At 42.0% G+C, this 21,665-nt stretch overlaps 1 protein-coding gene across 21 annotated transcripts in view; it reads right to left on the bottom strand.

The window, feature by feature from the left end:
• Nucleotides 1-21,665, bottom strand: part of PTK2 (protein tyrosine kinase 2) — a gene marked incomplete at its 3' end in the record, with an annotated part of 202,889 nt that overhangs the window by 166,516 nt on the left and 14,708 nt on the right. For 3 of the 21 annotated variants that reach the window (XM_083621891.1, XM_083621895.1, XM_083621910.1), the window contains exon 1: nucleotides 4,424-4,539. The exons of 16 other annotated variants lie outside the window; for them this stretch is intronic. In XM_083621891.1, the coding sequence (XP_083478017.1) occupies nucleotides 4,424-4,460 (37 nt within the window). In that variant the 5' untranslated portion in view covers nucleotides 4,461-4,539. Of the gene's footprint in view, nucleotides 1-4,423; nucleotides 4,593-21,665 lie in introns of those variants that run through there. 2 more of the 21 variants (XM_083621894.1, XM_083621907.1) reach the window with 2 other exon arrangements.

The following is a 21,665-nucleotide window of genomic DNA, read 5'->3' on the forward strand; positions in this document are numbered from 1 at the left end:
TGTACCCTGCAGAGAACTTGACGTTAACATACTGTGATCAGAGAGTTTCATCAGCCAATACAAGTCAAAAGCAAAATTCCCCCACTAAGAAACAGATACAGTTCTTTGCATATCTGTCCGTAAGAGTCCACCTAAGCAAGTTTATAGTAGAGTTATAAATCATTCACAATGACGGTGCTCAGAAATGTTTTTAAAGGCACCAATATCTGATATACACACAATGTCAAGCAAAACAAGCCATTTGTAACAAGGTCAATCTCCAGATATGAGCAAAGAATATTTGACACTGAAGATTTTCCTTTTTGCCTCAAATAAGCCAACATAGTGGGGCAAGAATGCAACAGACAATCCACCAATGGATTTATATAAAAAGAAGCAACTCTACCCCATCTTGCTAAGTAGCACCCCACACTTTCCACCAGAAGGGAAACATACCTTTCCCACATTGAATGTGAACTAATCATCAGACCAAGCAGGGGACAGTAAAGGAGGGGCAAGCACAAAAAGAGTAAACGAATGTCCATGTACAAGTGTTTTTTTATTGGATGCAAGTAAGGTGAATGCAAGTAAGTAAACAGAATGCAAAGTCAAGTCTCAAAACAGTTTCAGAACTCAAGGAGGCGAGGAGTACAACTGTGATGTATGAGAACTTGGTGCTCAGAACAGGGATGATCCCCAATCACTAGTTCCCAAGTATTTAATACAAAGGAGGGAAGCAAACAGTGATCAAAATGATGTGGTATCACGAGTGAGCAGTGGGGTAGTCATATTTGCAGGTGACAACAGATTATTTAGGTTGCCTAAAGCCCAAGCTGACTGAATGAGATACAGAATGAAGCAAGATTCAGTATTTCCCAATAAATAATAATGGATATTATTTTGACTAGCAGGTAATGTTTTCTATGAGCTATACTGAGATTTGTGGTTAAATGCTCAAAGGCTAGTAAACCCAAGTTGTGCCATTTTCCAGAGAATGGTTCCCAGTACTGAACATACAAAGCAGAGCATTCTTTTTTAAAAAGAAAGGATGTTTTAGTAAATGTGATCTGGGATGAATTTACACATGTAGTTTTGATTCAGAAATTTTCTTTTAACAACATTTGCTTACTTTGCTTACTTTGGGTATTTACTGTTGCTGATAGAAATGGTAATTGTTACAAACATTTATCTGCCTTCATTAAGTTTTGTAGCACATTTTCTCAACTAATTAGGTGTAAGACTCAGGTGCAGCTTTTGCTAAATTTAAATTATCTCCACATCACCCAGCCACATGGGGAGATTGTAGTAAATTCCTGACCGTGTGCACCCATTTCTGTACTTGGATTTATGCCAAAAGGCTGAAGCAGGGTGTCCAAATGCATACTTTGATGTGACTGGTGTAAGTTATGATTACCTGGTATATGCCAGTGTTGTGTTTCTGGCACAAGACCAAAAATTACACTAGTACCTGCCACCCTACAATAGTACGTTTTTTTGCCTTTGGGAAGAAGCCCTTAAAGTAAGGTTACCAGATGTCCCCGTTTCCCATACAAAATCAGTCCCCATACAAAATCCATCGAAATTGAAAAGTGTCCCTGGATTCATTGAAAAAAATCTGGTAACCTTACCTTCAAGCATAGCTTGAACTCACTTTGCCATATGCAGTCCACAATGACCACAAATTAGAGAAGATGGCTGGTCCAATGCCAAGCAGTTCTCCTTAACACAGGGATAGCCAACATGGCACTCTCCAGAGATTTTGGACTGGGGAAGATGCCAATTATAGCCCACAACATCAGAAGGCCATCACATTAGCTAGCCTTGCCTTAACATAGAAATGGCTTTACACTAGATCACATGCACTCCAATCCTGTCTATGTTTATTCAGAATAAAGTCGCTCTTAGTTCAATGGATTAACTTCCAATTGAATACTTAGAGCTGCAAAACACTTCATAATGACAAAGCACATGAACACTCCCATTTCAGATGCAAGTTTTAAATTGTATTCACAAGTTAACATGGTTTTCCCTTAAAACTAAGCTGTGCTGAAAGCAAAAAAAATGATGCAATCAAATAAAAATACATAAGTTGGATTTTTTAAAAATTGAGCAAGAGCACTTGACCCAAGTTTAACCAGCTCTGTTTGGTAATGTAATATGTCATACTAGCAAACAATTTCTTCCAATGTAACAAACAAATTAAGCACTTGCATCCAATTTTAAAAAGATGTATGCCAAGTACAAGCAGATGCATGCCAAGTTTTAAACATTTCTTTGCATGCTCCTTGAACTTGCTAGATAATGGTACAGTTGTACAACCAGTTTTAGGAGGACTGGAGGATATCTACCTTCCTCCTGCCTCTTTCACTGTGCTACTGGGGATATTTATACATCAATTGGGTTCTGGGGAGATTGGATACAGATATTCTCCAGATTGAAATCCAAGTACTATACAGATGGCAGAACAAGCTTCATGGGCAACCTCTGCTATCTAATTTCTTTTTATTTAGTTGAAGGCAGCTGGCCAAAATGCATCAACTGTCACATACAGATATATAATTTTTTAGTCTCTATAGTAGTATTATCAGAATACACAAGTAGCAATTTCCCCATAGATTAAGATGTAATTAAACCAATATAAACTCCGATTTTTTCAGTAACCTTGACCTAAATATCCCCCTCACCAGAAGGAATTGCTGACTTGGAAGGTAAAACGCTTATAACCTCTCAGTAATTCCATTGTGTTTAGATAAAACTACAAAAAGCATACAATTAAGAAAGGAATAATTATCACTTCACATTGCTTCTGATAAAAGTTTTTTTTGTTGCCAAAAAAAGTTAACAGAAAAATGCAAGGCAATTAGACTACCACGCATGCTTGTATACCACTGGATGTCCTTGCACACATTCCAACCATCTGCTAACCGGCTACTCCAAATGCCAGTCTTCTGCAAGCCTAGCCCAATAAGTTGCTTGAGCAGTTAAGGAAAAATAAAACTTACATTTTTCAGAACATGTACAGAGAGCAAGAGGACAGAATAAGGCAATCAAGTCTTAAAAATGGGAAGGAAAACATTTTTGTGTTAAGAGTTCAAAATAGATCCCCCTTACTCCTATCTTACCATTCCCCAATTCTGATTACAACATTCAGAACACAATCTGTATGTCTAAGCACTCCAAAACCAGATTTACCACTTTACATCTCATCCAACAAATACAATAGGATCATAACATAGTTTCTTGTGTTGTCTGGAAGGGTACATTAGATGTGTCTGCAGAAATAACTGTGTGGTAACAGCCCTGTCCTCCTGGCCTAGATATTATCAGTTCTGCTCCAGAAATGTGGAGGGGGGGTGTTAAAGAGGGACTGCTCTTTGCCAAAGACAAGAGAGTTGAACTAAAAACTGAGACTGGGAAAAAAGAAAGACAACTCCATCAAATGTCATTAAGTCAGCTGTCTGAGGAAAGAACTGTTGTGGCAGGAGCAGCCATGTCCTTCCGGCCTTGACATCTTATATATTTCTGATATGGGAGGAAGGGAGAAGAGGAGCTTCAAGGAAGGGGTTGCCTCTAAAACAACCAGAACCTACATATATATTGGCGAGAGTACTGAGTGAGTGTGTTCATTTTTTCAAGGATGGAAGATGCCTATGTGAAAGCCCACCCCTGCTGAAAAGTGGAATGAGTATTCTAAATAAATGAATACTAATAATTTAATTCCAATTTAATAATTCCATTGCCCCTGAAACTAGGCTGATGTTTTTCTTTATAATGGACGGTAACTAATTTTTGTTATCTATAAGCCGCTAGCGGATGAGCGATTGTCGGCAATCTGAACAACTCTGGGTAATCCCCACCACCACCAAAAAAGCTCAACAATTGGGCAATCCACCCCAAAAGAAGCTTAAGAACTGTGGGCAATCTCCCCCCATTTCCTTAATTTTGAGTCCCAAAAAAATAGGGGTCGTCTTATACACAGGGGCGGGTTATACACGAAAAATACGGTAAATACCAGAGTGCATCCCATCTCAGAAAAAAAGGAACTTTAAACACTATGCCCGAGACTCAGAAACAGGCAAGAAAGAATCATACCAGAGGAACACACACACACAAAACCCTCAGCAGATTTGGTTGTGCTTTTGAAGGCGGTTTCAGCTTTTGGAGAATTTCAACCTGAATTGCTACAAAATCCAAACTTGAGTCACCATTATGGACAAAGAAAAAGAGAAAACAATATGGATACTCTTTATACTGCCACCACCAAGTCTCTACAGAACATTTGTTACCATAGGGGAATGTTGAGACAAAGTTATTGCATATTTGAGAAGCAAGCAAAACATGCTATTATCAGCACACAGCCGAAAGTTCTCTACCTTCTGCAGTTACCAGAATTGTCTGTATACCCATTAACCAAATTAACCCAAACAATACATGAAGTACATACCATTACTTGCACAATTTAAAAATCCAAGGACCTGCATTTGCTCTTGTGGTGTTTGAAAGAAATCCTCCAGTGGAAAGTTATGTCTGATTCCCTTGCTGCAAGGTTGCTTGCAGCTATGTCTACCGCTCTGTGCCTCTACTGTCAAATCTCAAAACACTCAAGAGCTCTCAAATTTCACAGTAGGCAAAAACCAAAACACACCCTTCCTTGAAAAACAACTACGCACCTTTAATGATAAGAGGGAAAAGAGTGAAACCAGAAAAAGTCTGAACAATTACTTGAGAAACATTTTAGCCTCTCATTATAAAACTGCTTATTCTTAGGAAATCTAGTATTGCCCATACCAAAGAGGATTTATCTGTTGACACAATGGGGGGGGGGGACATAAAGCTGAATCCTGAGAAGTTTGGAGCTCTACCCCTTCTTCTGTCTCCAGTACCAAGGGTATATGGTTATAAGAGCAAATGCCTTATACTCTTGTAAACTCAGTTCAGTGTGTACCTTCAACCTTAATCGAAACAGTCAAAAATCTGCTGGGGAAAAACATGAAATGAGAACAGTATAAAGTTCATACACCTTCCTACATTTGCCTAAATTCTGAGCTGTCAACAAAAACCCATCCATTCCATGAATTGTTTTTTACTTGACTGAAGTCTTCCATGTTTCTCATTTTCCAAAAATCATGCAATCAGAGCAAATGAATCCTTGGTTTTCTGTTACATCCAAGTTAGGGATCGAGGCTTCCATGACAAACCACAACTTGAAAACCAACCTAAAGCTGCTAGGGACAAAGACACCACAATTACCAGCTCAGGCTTCTTGGATTGTTTGTCCTGCTTGCACCAGAGCAGTAGCAAAGAAGCAATGATTGGGCAGAAAAAGGATGACAAGCCAGAAAACTGTGGCTTATAGTAATGTGCAAACACAGCCATCCCTTCCACAAATTCAAACCATGATGAAGTCTGTTAGCACTCTTTGACAACCCGATTTCAAATCCAACATGAAATTTAGGCATGTACCAAACCTCTTTATAATCCAGGTTAGAGGTGGTCACATACAGTGCTAAATGGAGAATACAGCATAAACAGGGAAGAGCAGAGAGAGCACCACCTAATCCAGAAGTCTACTCCCAAAAAAATCATACCTTGTTTCAAGGTTAAATCTGAACCAGACCCAACAGCATAATTTGTTCAGTTTGGTTTTCTACTGCAACTCCTGCCCACTTTCTTCTTGTTCTTCATCTTCCCTTACAAACCTGCTGTATAATCAAGTCAGTCTAAGGACCCATCCAAACCACTAATGCCTGCCGACTGATTGGGGCTCTGCATGGTCTCAGGAAAAGGGAAAGTGGGGGGGGGGAGAGAATGAACCCATCAAAATTAAAATTTTGGAAGTGTGGGAAGGGGAGGAGATCTGGCACCTGGCTTCCTCCTGGTTTAAAGAAATCTCTTTCCCAGAAGAAAGAAAAGAAATCCCAACACCAACACCCCAAAAAATCCCACCATCCACTGATTACACTTTATCTTTCCAAATAAATTTACAAAAGCACACAGTGAAATTAACCTCTGAGTACCTGGCAGCTTCGAACTGATGCACTGGGGCAAAAATAACTATAAATATCAGTTGCAAAGTTTTAGCTATTAAAGGGAGAAGCGGGTAGGAAAGGGAGGGAGAGGGAGAGAAATCTGCAGAATGCAGCTTTTGTCAGATCTTGGGAGAAAGATTTATTAATGTGTGGCTTATGTCCCTAGTGTTATATCCTCCTAAAGCCCTGCCTTAGCCCTGGCCTTTCTAAGGAAGCAGAGCGGCCCCTGCAGGAAGCCGCCCTGCAAGTCGGTCCTGCACCTGCTTCCGGACCTGGAGGAGGAACACACTCTGCACGCACTCAGGAGCGCGTCTCAGCTCCGCCCGCTCACCGGCATTGTTGACAAGCAGCAGCCACTCCTTCAGCCTGTCCCTGCGGAGCTCCCAGGCGGCATGCATCACGCGCTGCGGCCTGTCGTCCAAGGCCAGGTCGGCGGGCGGGCGGGCGGGCAGCTCCCCATCCAGCTGCTCCAGCACGGCAGCCAAGTGCGCCACCAGCAGCAGCACCGAGCCGGGCGCAGGGCATGGGGCCAGCAGCACACCAAGCTCCAGCTGAAGCCCCACGACGCACCTGTCACAATGCCTATGGCATGGCCCAGACCCACCACCTGCCTGCCAGCCTCTCTGTCCATGGCTGCACAGGGTTTACCTCAGCGCATGGGCAGCGCAGCTTCGGATTGGCTGCAGGAACTTCCTGCAGCCAATCCGAAGCAGTTTCACCGTCGCAGAAGTCAGCCCCCGCACAGCAAGGCGTCTACGGCTTCTTTTCAAGGAAACACCATGCTGGTTTAGCTCAGCATGTGGGGACTGACTGAGAGGCGGCAGGGTCCACTGGCCAGATTAACGAGCCTTGTGGGCCTGATCCAGCCTGCAGGCCTTAGTCTGCCAACCCATGGCCTTGGAGCATAAGAGACATGTTCCCCTTTTCCCTCCACCCCCAACACCACAAATTTTAAGTTACATAACAAATGAAGTAAAATATAAGTTTGACAAAACCTGAACTGGGACTGTATGGTTCTACGACTGTGTTCATTTTACAATTTCTATCCCCTCCAATAGTTAGTAAATTCTGAGTGGCTCACAGAAGACACGCTTACAGAAACATCAGCATAGCAACTAACCAAGTTACACAGATTTCCATTAAAATTTACCACATCCACAAATATATTCAACAATGTGTATTCTTGTTTTTTTAGGTCAATTAAAATCTAGCCTTTAAAAAAAATAAAGGATTTTTGCAATGTTTTCAGAACTCCTGCAAGGTCAGGACAAAAGACCTCAACAACAGAGAGAAGCAACAACCAAAAAGGCATGCTTTGTGTCTCAGACTTCATTTAACTGTTGTTTATTATGTAAACAAGACCTCACCCTGAAATCACCAAGATTCATCTGGTTCAAATGGGTAGAGATCAGAGATCAGTTTTCTCTTGTTTAAGCATTAGCCTTGTTTAAAAGGAAATATACAGTTAAGGAGAAGGCTGAGTAAATTTGTTACTCAAAAGTAACAAAAAATCCACAGCAAGAAAAAATAAATTCCCCTCTCTATATTAATTATGCAATTAAAACAAAATCAATGTATTACCTTAATTTATTTATGGAAAACACAAATAGCTACACTGAAACACTGAAGTTCCATACCTGACCACTAGAAATCCTACTCACTCTTTTTCTGAGAGTTCACTAGGCATGTCTGCAATCTTTATGGATTAAGTTAGCAACCATAAGGGACAGAACTGAATGTAAAAAAAAATTAAAGTTGAGAATTACAGGGTCCTGAATATTGCACCCCAAACCAAATTATAACATGTCCAATGCTCTAGTTAAGGATTTCAGAATCAGAGTTATGCTTCCAGTATGTGGCTTTGTGAATCAAGAACATTACAAGAAGCTTGTCACCTAAATTTGAGGAAGTAGCTTTTCAAAAAACAATAAATATGATTTGTACAGTGTGTATATTTCACCTGCAACAAGTTCCCCATGCACTGTAAGCCATCTTTCAAGCTTATTTCCATGACCAGGAATATCTTCCAAAATCTGTCCTGGAACAAATACATGGTTCTCTCATAATCACTGAATAACATATTTAGCTCTTACCTCTACTGATCACCTTCAGGAGGGGCAAAAAATCCCATGGTGCAGTTCTCTGGTACTATACCACTTCAGAATGCAGATGGCGAATCATATCTGAATGCTCATCAACACATGATCTTCTGCACAAAGAAACACAATATGGGGGGGGGGCTGTTGGATTAGTGCCATTCTTCTGGACACATTAGCCTTCCATAGGTAGTGTTGAGAAGCATTTGCAGGTAATGTTTCCTCACCTACATTCTGAAGCGATAGCCAATTTTTTCCTGTACATTAGCCATAAGGTCTGACTTTGCGTGGCAAGGTCCCAAACCCTCCCAGGAAGTGCAATAAAGACACATGAAATAGTATTTTAGGTTAATGGGTGAAAAAGGCCACAACTTTATTGGTTGTAGGATATTGAGCACCAGGAACTAACAGTAGCAGCAGAGAAAACATGTTCCCCTCTTTATTTTCAACTTTCTTGGGCACATGAAACTAACCACAATTACCTTCAATTTCTGCTTAACCCTCAAGAAAGAAAGGCATTTTCGCTGGCCAGGTTTAATTCAAATCCATCAAACCTCTTTGGGGAAGATTCTCAGCCAGGGTGAAAGGAGAAAGAACTTGCCCATGTGAAGACCACCTGGTGGAAACCCTCACACATATTGTTCTTAACTGTAAACTATATGCTGATCTCCATCAGCAATTTTTAGATCAACTCTGCATCCCCAAATGGAAACCAGAGTTGGAGGTCATACATTTTCTATTACTGGGGAATGATCAGGAGCTCACCAAGTTAGTGGCTAAATATCTCCATTTGGTTTTTTGTCGTAGAAATACACTGCAGATGCCTGATCTCCCTGGAGACCTAGAGATGTGACGATAGACTGCTCTGCCTCCTTTCTTTTAGCAAATGTTTTGTGCTACTGGGGAAGTGGTAATTCTGTATTGATTTGTTTTGGATGTTTGGATGTGATGCCAATAAAAGGTTTGATGGTGATGATGATGGTTACAGAATGTGAGTGGTATTGGCTTAGGCATTGGAAACCACAAGACTATATCTGACTCCTGCCCATCTGCAGGAGTCTTGGAAGGGTTAACCACCAGAAGGGGGAGTCCTGCTGATGTACATCAACTAGGAACTCCCCCAGGGTCACCGCTAGGGGTCGTGTCATGGCCCTAGCCCCCCATCTGGGGCTTCGGACAGAGACCACGCCTCTCGGATTCCTTTAATGGAATTCCCTTGAAATAGGAGGGGTAGGTGATGGCCACTACCTCCCCTCACCTTCAGCCTAATACTCCAATGCCTAACTGCCAAACCTTACAAAGTTGTGACGATTTGCTACAAGGTACCAATTTGCCAAGTGGAAAAAATTCCTACCAGGCCCCTGTTAAAAAACAGGCGACCAACAAAAGTCCATAGCAAGGTCAGGAGATAAAGAGCCTAACCTAAGGGAGGGAGGGCGGGAGAACTGACCGAGCAGGGAGAAAAGGAAAATGTCCTCGGCCGTGGGCAGTTTAAATAGCCCGCTCCATGCCCCCGGACCATCCGGATTTGAGAGCCTTGGGTTGACATGGCCGAGGACCAACCAATGGCGCAGGGGTTATCCCGCCCCATGCGCATGGGGAGGGCTTGCTCCCAGCCCGCAACTTCATCTCCCCGGGTACAGGAAATGGCTTTCTTGTGTAAGATTAAAGATTAGGCTAATCAGCAGAAATGAAAGGAGCATTTTCTTTGTAAGTGGATGTATTACCTCCACTTGTAATGGTAGCCACAATCCTGCTATCGTTAATAGTACTTACAAAGCTAAACCTAGGCTCATAAAAATATCATCGTTTAGTTATCCCCATTCACAATGTTAGACTTGAAGATCTGTCAACAGTTCTATTACCTACCACGTCAGAGCTTTTAACACTTGTGTGGAATATTTCAACAAGACATATCTAGGCGATTCCAGAACACCACAGTCTATAACAGAACAAAGCTTTGGGGTTATTTTCTGCTCAAGAGCAAAAGTAAAACCTAATAGCTAATCTGTCCAGACTGATAAGCCTAAGGATACAGACACATGCATTTGCCATAGATAGTGTCGTTTCCAGTGTAATGTGCTGGTTTTAATAAAATAAAGACCTTGTCTGCCAGTAGGCTTCATCTGTGAATCATGCATAGTCATGTACAACACACATATGCCCCAAATAATCTGGGGATCTGTCCCATTCAGAACATGCTACCCATTCAAAGAGGAAAGAGTTCTTCTGGTTCAATTTGAGTCTTTCAAAAAGAAAGGCATTTGAGGAGTTTTATTCATTCTCAAATAATTGTGTGACATCAGAAGTTCACTAGAAGACTCTTGGCAAGTTTCCTTAACAGCACTGAAAACGCCAACTATAATACTTTGATAAGCTATACAAAAACAGGCAGAGAGAGGCCTTAGGAAGATAAATAGAAACGCAATATATTAAAGAGTTCCCCAGAAACTGCCCAGTTGCACTTGTTCTCCGAAGTTTGAGCATGCTCTTCTTAGGTTTCATGCTAAGTGAGAACGTTGTATCAGGCAGAAGCAAGACACTTGGTAGTGCAAGTTAGGCTACACTGGCGGAACTTAGTTCAATATTGTTACTCAAAATCATATTTGCTACTCAAACTAATATCACTTACTTTGGATGAAAATCTGGACATCAACAAATTTAGACACGGTTACATGAACACATAACAAGCACTCTGTTCCCAATGCTTCTTTTGTTTTACAAGAAAGATCCCTTTTATAGCTCTGAGGTAGCATTGTACCATTTCTGTATTTTACTTATGAATAAGCAGAACAGGTAGTCACGTAGGCCTATAAGAATTCCAAAATTCATATTAGAGCAATACCTGCATTAGGTGAACCAAAGAATCACAAAATAGTGTGCTAACTATAGAAGTCTTCACAACTAATTAGACTGGATGGTAAACAGAGCAACTGGGAAAGAGAAAAGAAAGGTTGACTGATAGTGAAGCCATGGGGTTTGCATATGGCCAGGAAAGGGTGCCAGACATTCAAATGAGGCTCTGTTAAGCACTATGCATGTTTCAGGTTGTGCTCAGAGCTGTTAGGACAGAACATAAAGCCCTACTATTCATCCAGGTTCATCTCCATCCTTTAAAGTGAAACATGTAGGTCCATTGGTAGTAATGAAGAAGCAAGGCAGTCTATGTGAAGAAAGCTGGAGATTAATTTTAGGAGGCATGATAGGCAAGAGAAAGTCAGCAGAAGCCAAATTGTCTTCTTGGGTAGCTTACACACAAAGGACTTTGAAGTACACAATAAGAACCAATCACCCAATGTGTTTATACGGCACGCAGAGGAAGATCAAATCAACTCACACAATCTAATAAAAATCTGAGTGCATTTGTTCAGCTTTACGCCAGGTCTGCATAAATTCTGCATGCTTCTCATTTATCTGGCCAGCATGGAATTTAATAACTGCTACAAAGTTTGATTTCATTAATTATTTCAGCAAACAGTCCTTGCTAACCACTGATTAAGGAAAAAGTTGGCTCCTGATGTTGCAATCCATCATGCAAAACCCTAGGTGTGAAGAGTTAATTCCCAACTAAAGCTCAAAGAGGCACTACCAAGGTGCAGCTCAGCCCAACTGTGTGTAAAGAAATGTGTTGATTCCCAGGAGAAGAAAAGTTGGAACAAGGAAATATAACATTTCCTCCTTCACTTTTATTCTTTACAAACTTCAGCAGGAAGGACATTAGTGCAGATTTTTGTCAAGGAGACTCTTGAGAGTCCCATGGACTGCAAGAAGATCAAACCTATCCATTCTTAAGGAAATCAGCCCTGAGTGCTCACTGGAAGGACAGATCCTGAAGCTGAGGCTCCAGTACTTTGGCCACCTCAGGAGAAGAGAAGACTTCCTGGAAAAGCCCCTGATGTTGGGAAAGATGGAGGGCACAAGGAGAAGGGGACGACAGAGGAAGAGATGGTTGGACAGTGTTCTCAAAGCTACCAACATGAGTTTGACCAAACTGCGGGAGGCAGCGGAAGACAGGAGTGCCTGGCATGCTCTGGTCCATGGGGTCACGAAGAGTCAGACACGACTGAACGACTAAACAACAACAAAACGAATCAGAAATCTCTATGTGGGACAAGAAGCTACAGTTAGAACTTGATATGGAATAACTGACTGGTTCAAAATTGGGAAAGGAGTATGACAAGGCTGTATATTGTCTCCCTGCTTATTTAACTTATATGCAGAATTCATCATGCGAAAGGCTGGACTGGATGAATCCCAAGCCGGAATTAAGATCGCCGGAAGAAATATCAGCAACCTCAGATATGCAGATGATACAACCTTGATGGCAGAAAGTGAGGAGGAATTAAAGAACCTTTTAATGAGGGTGAAAGAGGAGAGCGCAAAATATGGTCTGAAGTTCAACATCAAAAAAAAACTAAGATCATGGCCACTGGTCCCATCACCTCCTGGCAAAAAGAAGGGGAAGAAATGGAGGAAGTGAGAGGTTTTACTTTCTTGGGTTCCATGATCACTGCAGATGGTGACAGCAGCCACGAAATTAAAAGACGCCTGCTCCTTGGGAGAAAGGCGATGGCAAACCTAGACAGCATCTTAAAAAGCAGAATCATCACCTTGCCGACAAAGATCTGTATAGTTAAAGCTATGGTTTTCCCAGTACAGTGGTACCTCGGGGTAAGTACTTAATTCGTTCCGGAGGTCCGTACTTAACCTGAAACTGTTCTTAACCTGAAGCACCACTTTAGCTAATGGGGCCTCCTGCTGCCACTGTGCCGCTGGAGCACAATTTCTGTTCTTATCCTGAAGCAAAGTTCTTAACCTGAAGCACTATTTCTGGGTTAGCGGAGTCTGTAACCTAAAGCGTATGAAACCTGAGGTACCACTGCAGTGATGTATGGAAGTGAGAGCTAGACCATAAAGAAGGCTGATCGCCGAAGAATGGATGCCTTTGAATTCTGGAGGAGACTCCTGAGAGTCTATGCACTGCAAGAAGATCAAACCTATCCATTCTGAAGGAAATCAGCCCTGAGTGCTCACTGGAAGGACAGATCCTGAAGCTGAGGCTCCAATACTTTGGCTACCTCGTTAGAAGAGAAGACTCCCTGGAAAAGACCCTGGAAAAGACCCTGATGTTGGGAAAGATTGAGGGCACAAGGAGAAGGGAACGACAGAGGGCGAAATGGTTGGACAGTGTTCTTGAAGCTACCAACATGAGTTTGACCAAACTACAGGAGGCAGTGGAAGACAGGAGTGCCTGGCGTGCTCTGTGTTACGAAAAAGGAGCAATGCTGCTGAGTGCTCCAGATGGCTGGAAAGCCAAACAGGATGTTGATGTTATGAGACTGTACCGTGGGAACCAGGGACAGTCTATTATGTGCTCTGAGCACCGGATGTTAGCTCAGAGTGTCACATGACCCTGTACTGGAAGTACATGGGTGGAGTTTTTCTCTCTCTGGCTGCTGATGTGAGAGGGTGCAGACACGTTTCTCTGCACTACTGGAAAGACAGAAATAAAGGCATGTAAAAACATTTCTGTCTGTCTCTCTCCCCTCCCTGGGAGTGAGGGAGGAGGGATGGTTGTGTTCTTCTCACGTGGAGGAGAATCGGCCGATAAAGACCTCGCCTTGTCTTGCCGGGAGTCGCTGACGGGGAGGTCAACATGGAATCAAAGCCGGGCACCTGGAGAGTGCCAAATTCCTCTGACTGACAAGGCTTGATTCAACATATGGTAGCAGACGCTGCTGGTTATCTGATCCATGGGAATCAGCATGAGAGGTGAGAGGTTGATGGATCGTGTGCCATCCTCTGCACCAAGGAAAGAAGATAACGTCTGCATTGCAGCCAGAAGCTGAACGGCTGGACACCAAGAGGGGGTGTTTTCCAAGCAACGGAGCCCCAAAAAGGTATGCTGAATATCGGGCTAAAAGTGTGAATGCAGATTGATTTATTCTCTGGTTCACGAGAGCTGCGTTTGGAAAAACAGCTCTGAGAGTAAAGGCTTGCATACCACAGATTTTTGTGGTGAGATAACGAAGAAGTATGCACAGTTGCTAAGCAACGAAGGTCAGTCGGCTTAGAAAGTTACTGACACCTGGGGCTGGCTCAGTCAGAGCCGGGAAAGCGAAAGTTGTTTTGACTTTGAGACAGCTTGGAGATTGTCTGCCTGAGAGAGAGGCAGAAAGACAGCTCAAAAGGAGCTTTTGGGATTTTACTAGCTCGAGAGTGGAGAGCTGAGACTTGGATTCAAAATGGATGCCAAGGACAGGGGGAGGGAAGAACGGAGTTCTAATTCCCCCACTGATGTTGCTACTGGAGAGGATGCTGTAGCTTTGAACGTTGTCCGATGTAACAATTGCGGACAGGCTGGGCATCTTCAGCGGAGCTGCAAGAAGCCACGCCAGCCAACAGGAGCGAAGGGCCGCTCAGCAAAGCCTGAGGCAGCAGGCAAAGGTCATACCAAGTCTTCGGTGAAACCTGCAAAGGCCCTGATGGCGAAAGGAACCACGCCAGATGTTGGACACTCTTTTGTGATTGATACGGGCTGTAATTTTCATATGTCCCCGCACAGAGAACTCTTTTCAACGTTTAAGAAGCAAAGCTTCGCTGTGGAACAAGCCAACGGTCAGAAGCTGGAAGCGACCGGGGTTGGAACTGTGTATCTTAAGAGTCTGAACCTGACTATACACAATGTTTACTTGGTTCCTGAATTGAAGTTCAATCTGCTGAGTGTTTCGCAGATTGCAAAGAAAGGACTGAAACTGTCCTATGATGCTGAGAGCTGCAAGATCTTCAAAGATGGAGAGTTGTATCTTTCTGCCAGAGAGAAAGGTGGACTGTATTTGTTGACTTTTGACCAAAGTGATTACATGGAATGTAATTCATCTGTGTCTAACCTAGTTTCTCTTGCAGGTGTGAGCAAGAAGAAGACCGGAGTCAACAGAGCATTTCAGCGGGTGTATGCTGATGTGATTGGTCCTCTAGAACCATCTAGAGGCAATGCAAGATATTATCTTGTGTGTGTGGATCATTTCTCTAACTTTGTCTGGGTTTATGTGTTAAAGAAACCACAGGAAGCCTTGGAAAGGTTTCAGGAGTTTTGTGACAAAGTTAAGAGTATGCATGATGCTAACATTGATTGTCTTTTGACAGATAAGAAGCAGATTTTTCTTTTACAGGATTTCCAGAGGTTCCTGCAGAAGAAAGGAATTAGACACAAGGTTGCTGTTTCAGCGGAAGCGTGGAACAGGGGTGTCTGTGTAAAAGTGAACAAAGAATTGCAAAAGGGGATGAATGCGCAACTGCTTAGTTCACATCTGCCACATGAGTACTGGGCGGAGTCACTCATGTCGTTTAGTTATGCGTGGGTGAGAAAGGTTTCGAAAGAGTTGGGAAGTTCTCCTTTTGAGAAACTGTTCCAGAGAAAACCTTCTGTTGCCCATTTCAAGGTTTTTGGGTCTCATGTGAGGACAGAAGCTCCAGGTGGAGTAAAGAATGCCAGAGGCATTTTTGTGGGGTATGAAAAGGGTCTCTACAGAGTAATTTTGTCTGATTCTGGTCAGGTGATTCTCACAAAATTTCTAGAGAGTGCTCCTGAAAAGGAGAGAGTGATAGTTCACACATTTCCCACAGAGGACGATTCAGATGATGATGATGATTTTACAGATTACAGTGGTACTGAGAGCGACAGTGATAGCTCGGAGAGCTCAGTTGTCACAGTCATTGAGAGGAAGTCTCACACAATGGATAGACCTTCACAGGTGAAGGATGAACCACTGTTTACTGTTGGAACTGGTTCTCCTAAGAGTCCTGAGACAGAACCAGTGAGCAGAGAGGATCAACACCTCTTACGTAGGTCTGAGAGAGTAACAATGGGTGGACCACCCAAAAGGTACTCAGAAGAGTATGCTAATTTAGCTGTTGCATGTGTTGCTGTTGTAAACAACCAAGGACAGGTTGGAGCTGTGTCTAAGTCAGAGACAAAGACACAACAGAGAGTTGCTAGCCAAGGTAATGCAGATGCACTCATTCCTTGGAAGCCAGACAACCAGAGAGGTACACTGGGGAAACCAGTGGCGGGTAGTTCCAAGGGTGGAACTGAAACAACAGGGGAGTGTTATGTGTATAACAACTGTTTGTTTTCTTCTCTGGATCACGCTTTGCTTGCCGCAACATGCATTGATTCTTTTGGGGGAGGTTGTTACGAAAAAGGAGCAATGCTGCTGAGTGCTCCAGATGGCTGGAAAGCCAAACAGGATGTTGATGTTATGAGACTGTACCGTGGGAACCAGGGACAGTCTATTATGTGCTCTGAGCACCGGATGTTAGCTCAGAGTGTCACATGACCCTGTACTGGAAGTACACGGGTGGAGTTTTTCTCTCTCTGGCTGCTGATGTGAGAGGGTGCAGACACGTTTCTCTGCACTACTGGAAAGACAGAAATAAAGGCATGTAAATACATTTCTGTCTGTCTCTCTCCCCTCCCTGGGAGTGAGGGAGGAGGGATGGTTGTGTTCTTCTCACGTGGAGGAGAATCGGCCGATAAAGACCTCGCCTTGTCTTGCCGGGAGTCGCTGACGGGGAGGTCAACATGGAATCAAAGCCGGGCACCTGGAGAGTGCCAAATTCCTCTGACTGACAAGGCTTGATTCAACACTCTGGTCCATGGAGTCACAAAGAGTCAGACACGACTAAATGACTCAACAACAATGACGAATGCTATTTGGTTTAAATTCAGTCTCCTACAGTTAGAATGCCCCATATGTTGTATATGCATTGTTGAACTTAAATCTGCCAAATTAAAAATGAGATTCAGGTTGTCTGAACAGGTTGTCTGTTTTATGTAGGTATACATCAGGTGGCTAACCTGTGGCTTCCAGAAGTTTGTGGACTCCAGTTCCTATCAACCCCAACCAATATGGCTAATCATAAGACATGTTGGAAATTTGGAGTAACAAAATCTGGTGGACTTCAAATTAGCCATCCCTCGTATACCTTACAAGTGTCACAGATTAGTATCAAAGTGAGTTGCAGTGCTCTGGAACACATTTTTTGGCTCTGTACTCACATAGATGTTTATCACTTGATTGCTACAACATCAATGGGCAATTTTGAATGTGACATGTAAAAGCATTTTAAAATATTTTCAAAGGATGGGAAAATTAATGCTGTCATGTGTTTACGGGGATATTAATGCTATTATGTGTAAATGCTATTAGGATGCTAACAGGCATACATCATCATGAGAAAGCTGATCAAGATGTCACCACACGATAAATAAAAAGGTTCCATAATTCATATCAAGCCTTCATACACAGCTTAGCTTACTGAAGGAAGCAGTGTACAATCTGGGAAACTGGCCCAGGAACAGGCTCCAGTCCAGACACAGTGATCATGAGCAGATGTTCATCTGCAGCTTCATTTTTTTTTGAATAATATTTATTAACGTTTCAAAGAAATTACAAAAATAGAAAAAAGAGACTTCCGGGTTGGCGCCATCGCCGAATGGCGGACTCCCTCCGAGCTCCGGAGGGAGTCTGCTCGGCAGGGGCTGGGTTCTACCGCACCGGCGATGCGGGGACCCTTAGAAACCACGGCCACGGAGGCCGTGGACATGGAGACTCGGCTTGCACCGTTAGCGCCCTCCCGACTCGTGAAGGAGCCTTTTTAAAGGCTACGGATCGGGTGCCGGGGAGAAGCGTGGTGCCTTGAGTTCTCTGCTTCCCCTGCTGAGCGAAGCCGCATGCCATTCGGCGGAGAGCGCTGACTTCTTCCATTGAAAATTCGGACTTTTCAACAACAACCCGTGAGTAAATTTGGAAATCGGGTTCAAAAGGAGGAAAAAAAAATTTTTTTTTCGAATTGGATACGAGCGGGGGGGATCCAAAAAGGAAGTCAGTCCCCTCCCTATTGTAAACTTTCCAAAACAAGGACGGGGAAACCAAGACCCAAAAAGGCTTGCATTGCTGATAAAAATCCAAAATTTCACGATGGGGAACTACAAGAACTGTGCTGGAGGAGGAACTGGAGAAGGGAAACGCAACCCCCCCCCCTGGGAACCGGGGTGACTGAAGAGAGAGCCTGGTGAAAGGAGTCGGAGATCTTGACAGCTGTCAAAATAGCTGTCAAAGTCGAAAAGCGGAGTGGATTTTATTATGAGAACTTGGCTGGTTAAATTTGATACAATTTGCTACAACTTGTTAAAATTTGGATACAAAATGGCGAATATGGATAACAAATTGACTTTTGGATTAGAGGAAACAAAGATACAACAATCCCCCTTGAGGAGTTTCGGGACATTACAAGGATTGGGAAAGTGGAAAAACACCAATGGAACTTTACAGGACTGGTTATCTTCTGGGAAAGCTGCAAAACGGAAATAACATCTCGTCTTCAGGGTGTTTTCTTTTTTGTTTTTTTAAAGGAGACAATAGATTTTTCTATTGAAGAAAGGAAGGGACTGAACGTAAGGTTTTGCCCCTGAATAACAACCATCCCTGTAGACTTACCAAACTTTCGAACTACAACGTTTTAGCAGCGGAACAAAGGGAAATCAGACTACAACCTGGAAAGAACAATGGAGGGAGTTCTATTACAGTTTTATTAAAGACTGAAGTTAAAGTTTTGAAAAATAATGATAATAATAATAATTTTGATTTTCAAAAAAATTTATTTTTAATTTTAAAAAAGAAAAAGCCAGCAAGGAGTTGGGGAAAAGTTGTGATTTATGGTCTTAAGAATTCCAGGCAGACACCAGGGGTTGATGGTCAGGGGGAAATTAAACCGGGGACGGGGGGGGAGAACTAAAACTCCAAAGGCTTGCCAACTTGGTTATTTTTTGCTGAATTGGTCTATTATTCATTATATTTTTTTTATTCTCTACCTTTTCTGTTTCTATTATCTGGGGTGCTTCTTTTATTAAAAAATGGAAATTGTGGAATGACATGGGGTGGGTCTTGGGGAAAGAACACTGGGTTTTTTTTTTTTTTCTTCTTCTTTTTTTTACTGTAAAACAAATTAAGTTTCAATTTGAATGGGGAACTTGTTTGGCCAACAATATGAAAGGGGAATATGGTAGGGGTGGGGGAAGGGGGGAGTCCCGTAAAGTGATATTTTTTGTATTTTTGAAAAATTTTAATAAATATTATTTAAAAAAAAAAAAAAAAACAAAAATAGAAAAAAGAAAAAAGTAAAAATAAAAAAATACAAAATACAGAAAAATAAAAACAGTTAAAAACAAATCAGTCTTTCCATATCTTATCTTTCATTTACTTATTTCCCTGACCTCCTCACACCTCCCTTTTTTGTATTCTAATTCAATAGTTGTTTCAGCAAATCCTTACCATTTTTGGCTTTTATCTTAATATTTTATCTTAATATATTGTAACTTTACATTTTCACCTGTTAACAATTCCTCTTTACTTAATCCTTTTATCTTTCCTGCTAAAACCACATAGTTTAATTCCAACCTCTTTCTAATATTCCTTAATTTTACAATATTTCTGTAGATAGATTTTAAATTTCTTCCACTCTTCTTCCACCGACTCTTCTCCTTGGTCTCCTTGAGACCATCTGCAGCTTCATAATGTGCCTGCACACATGTGCTGCAGAAGTCTTCCCTGGTGCCTTTGGAGTTCCCTCCACACACCTGCCCATGCTGAATTGGGGTTACTTAGAAGTATTCTACTGCAGCCAACAGAGCAGGTTGCCATCTATGCTTGGCTGCTGTATGTGTGGTGCCTACAACAGTTTCTTCAATGGGCTAATGTACCTGGAGGTCCCAAAATGTTGGTCACTCCTGTATTAAGCCATGATGAGCACCAAGGGAACATGCTCCTCCCTTGCTTCTCCCTACAACCTAATTATCCTGATTTGTTAGCCATTAAGACAGAGTTCCCAGTATAGATGTGAAGGTAATACTGTATCCAAATACAGCCAGCGGTGTAATGTGTAATATGCAGCAATATGTGTAATATGCAGTAATATGCAGCAGAGTAGCACTACTATGAGCAGAATAGCTTGCTGTTCTTTGGATTACTAAGTAGTCATTACTGCTGGAAGTAATCCTGTGCACTTTCTACAAAGCTTCAGTCTTCACTGCACAGATTAAGTTGTGTCAGTGGATGTCTGCCAGACTTCCAATACTTAGTCTTAAACCAACTCTCTCTCCAGTCCTACCAACCTTTCCACAATATCTGTTCCTCTCAGCACTCAATTTACACCTCAATACTTACAAGTAGCAAGGTGGTATAGTTTTCAAGTGTTGATTTACATGTGCAAAAATAGCACAAAGCAGAGCTATCTTTGCAAGTTTGACAACACAGAAAGATACTTAAGGGCAATAATTTATGATATGTTGTAAGTGTGCAAAAGGCTTTTCAACTCTCCTCTCATTCATTCCAAACAATTCCCACCTTACTAAGGTAAGTGACTGGACAAAAAGGAAAATGTAGGAATTGGGACTTGTTGAAGACCATCTTGGGCAATCATAACTTAGCAGAAATATGAAAAAGGTCTCTCAGTTTGAGTAGGAAACCATTCATCCAGTGATCAATACATACTAATTTAAGAAACTCTCAAGAATACAGTCCTGTTCAATATGCGGGCAACCTTGGTGTACCTCTTTTTTCCTTAAGACTGCAATCCTATGCATGGCTTCATGCCGTTTTTGGAATAAGCCCCAAAGAACAAAGCAAGCAAGTACATGATGAAAGGTCACCACTTTAATACTGAATGATCCAAATAATATTGAGACATTATTTGGTTTGTGTACTTGTGTGGTTAAAGAACTGTTGACACACTTTCTTTTTAACTATTTAGAATGGGTTTTTTGCCATATATGTCTTTGCTTTCTTGAATTTTAACAGTGTGGTCACGAATAGAACCCACAGAAGGAATTCTGTTACAAAGTTTTATCCAAGGAGATGCTGCACTGCACTCTGAAAGTTATTTACCCAACAAACTGATGATTACACAGTTGTCTGATGACTCACTTAATCTGTTACGTTTGGCGTATTCCAGAGAACAGGAGGCTGCAGTTCACAGAAAAGACCAAATAAAGCTCATTCCTAGATGACATCATATGTTTTGAGCACTCTCCAACAGTAATCTCAAACGAAACAGAACGTAAATATATTGTATGTGCATTGTGCTAGGTACAAAAGACAGACAGACATACAAACACAAAACCCATGTTACAATGGAAGTCATATCCCAGCTCATTTTCTGAGTGTCTTGCAAATTTAAAATATAACTCAGCAGTTCTAAAATGAGAGAAAAGGATAAGAGTCATAAAATCCTTGTGGGTGGGTCACCAGGCTGCTATAAATTGATGCTGGGCACAAGTACAGCACAAAAGGCTAAAAGCTGGGGACAGGTTTCCAGGTCTGCAATCTAGAGGAAGTAAACAAAAACATGTTCCGGGTGACCTTTTATACATTTTCTCTTCTTCAATACCATGCTATCACAAAAGCACAAACTACTACATTTATCCATCATATCTTGTTTTAGAAATCCGAAACAATGCAAGTGGTTTAGGGATTGTTTCCTTAAACACAAGGACATCAGG

Source organism: Podarcis filfolensis, assembly GCF_964270895.1.
Source record: "Podarcis filfolensis genome assembly, chromosome: 7".
NCBI lineage: Eukaryota > Metazoa > Chordata > Lepidosauria > Squamata > Lacertidae > Podarcis > Podarcis filfolensis.